A 2,085-nucleotide genomic window follows, 5' to 3' on the forward strand; every position below is an offset into this window, starting at 1 on the left:
GCTGCAGGCACTGAGCCAAGGACCCCCTGTATTCTTAATAACCTTTGTATTTCCTTACCCAATAGCAATTATTGATTAAAATCTCTGAGTGTGTGGCCTGGGAACTAGCATTTAGCAAGGCTCCCTGGTGACTTTTTAGCCCTTTACCATTTAGATACCTACTTCTAATAATCGCATTGCTTTCACTTTAATAGGTAAAATCAGGCAGCATCTTTGACAATGTCCTTCTTACAAATGATGAAGAGTCTGCTGAAAAGGTTGGAAATGAGACCTGGGGAACAAGAAAGGTAAGATGCTCCCCCATCTTGGATTTCAAATATCAGAAAATCAGCCCCATAGTTATTGGCTCATTCTAGTCATGTGGCCTGAGAGGTGGGGAGAAAGAACCCCCATTCCTTGGACGTCTCCAACTCTGTACTTGTGGCTCTGTAAACACTTTCCAAAAGTTATCACAGTCAGCCCTTAAAATAACCCAGCAAGACAAATATTTTTACCCTTATTTTTTCAGATTCGAAGGATAATATGTCCAAAGTCACAACTGCCTTCATCTTGTTGATACAGAATTTGAACCCACAACTTATGCTCCATTTATCACACTGCCTGCTTATAGTGAGTGTTTTGTTTTAGAGGCCGACTTGGTGGCACACGCCTGTAATTCTAGCACTCTGAGAGGCTGAGGCAGGTGGATTCCTTGAGCTCAGTACTTTGAGACCAGCCTGAGCAAGAGCGAGACCCCACTCTCTACTAAAAGCAGAAAAAACTACCCGGCATGGTGGTGGGCGCTTGTAATCCTAGCTACTGGGAAGGCTGAGGCTCTAAGAGGATGGCTTGAGTCCAGGAGTGTGAGGTTGCTATGAGCTCTCATGATGCCATGGCACTCGACCCAAGGTGACAGAGTGAGTCTCTGTCTCAAGAAAAAAAAAGAAAGCCCACTTCTGATGGATGACTTGCAGAAAAGGGGAAGGTGATAATGCTGTTTACCAGCTCCCCTGATCACCCAGAACTATGTTATAGGTGGAGTGATACCTGGGACAGTGGCCTCATAATGGTGACATTCTCCATCCAGACTTCCTGGTTCTTCAGGAAAGTCCATTCCAGCAGGTTTCTGGCCAGTGCTTGATTACCCAATAGGCAGGGTAATCATGACACTTATGCTCAGAGCACCAGCAAAAACACAGGTACCAGAAAAAAAAATTTCTTTTTTTGAGACAGAGTCTTACTTTGTCGCCCTCAGTAGAGTGCTGTGGCATCATAGCTCACAGCAACCTCAAACTCTTGGAATCAAGAGATCCTCTTGCCTCAGCCTCCAGAGTATCTGAGACTATTGGCACCTGCCACAACACCCAGCTAGTTTTTAGAGATGGGGTCTTGCTCTAGGTCAGGCTGGTCTTTGAACTCCTGAGCTCAGGTAATCCACCTGTCTCAGCCTACCAGGGTGCTAGGATTATAGGTGTGAGCCACCATGCCTGGCTCAGAAAATAAAAAAAAAATTTATTTTTTGAAACAGAGTCTCATTTTGTCGCCCTCGGTAGAGTACTTTGGCATCACAGCTCACAGTAACCTCCAACTCTTGGGCTTAAACGATTCTCTTGCCTCAGCCTCTCGAGTAGCTGGGACTACAGGCACCTGCCACAATGCCTGGCTATTTTTTGGTTGTAGTTGTTGGCAGGCCTGGGCTGGATTCAAACCCACCAGCTCCAGTGTATGTGGCTGGCACCTTAGCCACTGAGCTACAGGCGCTGAGCCTCCCAGAAATCTTTTAGACTGTGGAAAGAGAACAGACATTTCTAAAGTGGGTTGACTTTGTTTATACCATCTGGAAATTACTTTGAAATTTCACATTCTAAACAGGACCTAGAGAAGCAATGGAGAGAACGGTACGAAGAAATTGAAAAAAGAAAGCAAGAAGAAGAGGCCAAGAAGAAAAAGGAAAAGGAAGAGGAAGAAAAAGATGACATCTGGGGACTTGAAGAAGAGGGAAATGAAGAGGATCCTGCTGAGGAATCAGGAAACGACAGGCAGATGCAGGAAGATGATGCTGACAGAGTGTTTCTGGGTCAAAATGAAGAAGTCCTTGTTGACCAG

The 2,085-nt window shown here is 45.2% G+C and overlaps 1 protein-coding gene across 1 annotated transcript in view; it reads left to right on the forward strand.

Moving 5' to 3' along the window:
- The window catches only part of LOC100954043 (calreticulin-like), a gene marked incomplete at its 3' end in the record, with an annotated part of 39,043 nt that extends 36,958 nt beyond the window's left edge, over window positions 1-2,085 (forward strand). The window contains exon 9 of the mRNA XM_023519164.1: window positions 1,852-2,085. Within this exon, the coding sequence (XP_023374932.1) occupies window positions 1,852-2,085 (234 nt within the window). The remainder of the gene's footprint in view (window positions 1-1,851) is intronic.

This window comes from Otolemur garnettii, unplaced genomic scaffold (genome assembly GCF_000181295.1).
Source record: "Otolemur garnettii isolate 467f Iridium unplaced genomic scaffold, OtoGar3 scaffold00159, whole genome shotgun sequence".
NCBI lineage: Eukaryota > Metazoa > Chordata > Mammalia > Primates > Galagidae > Otolemur > Otolemur garnettii.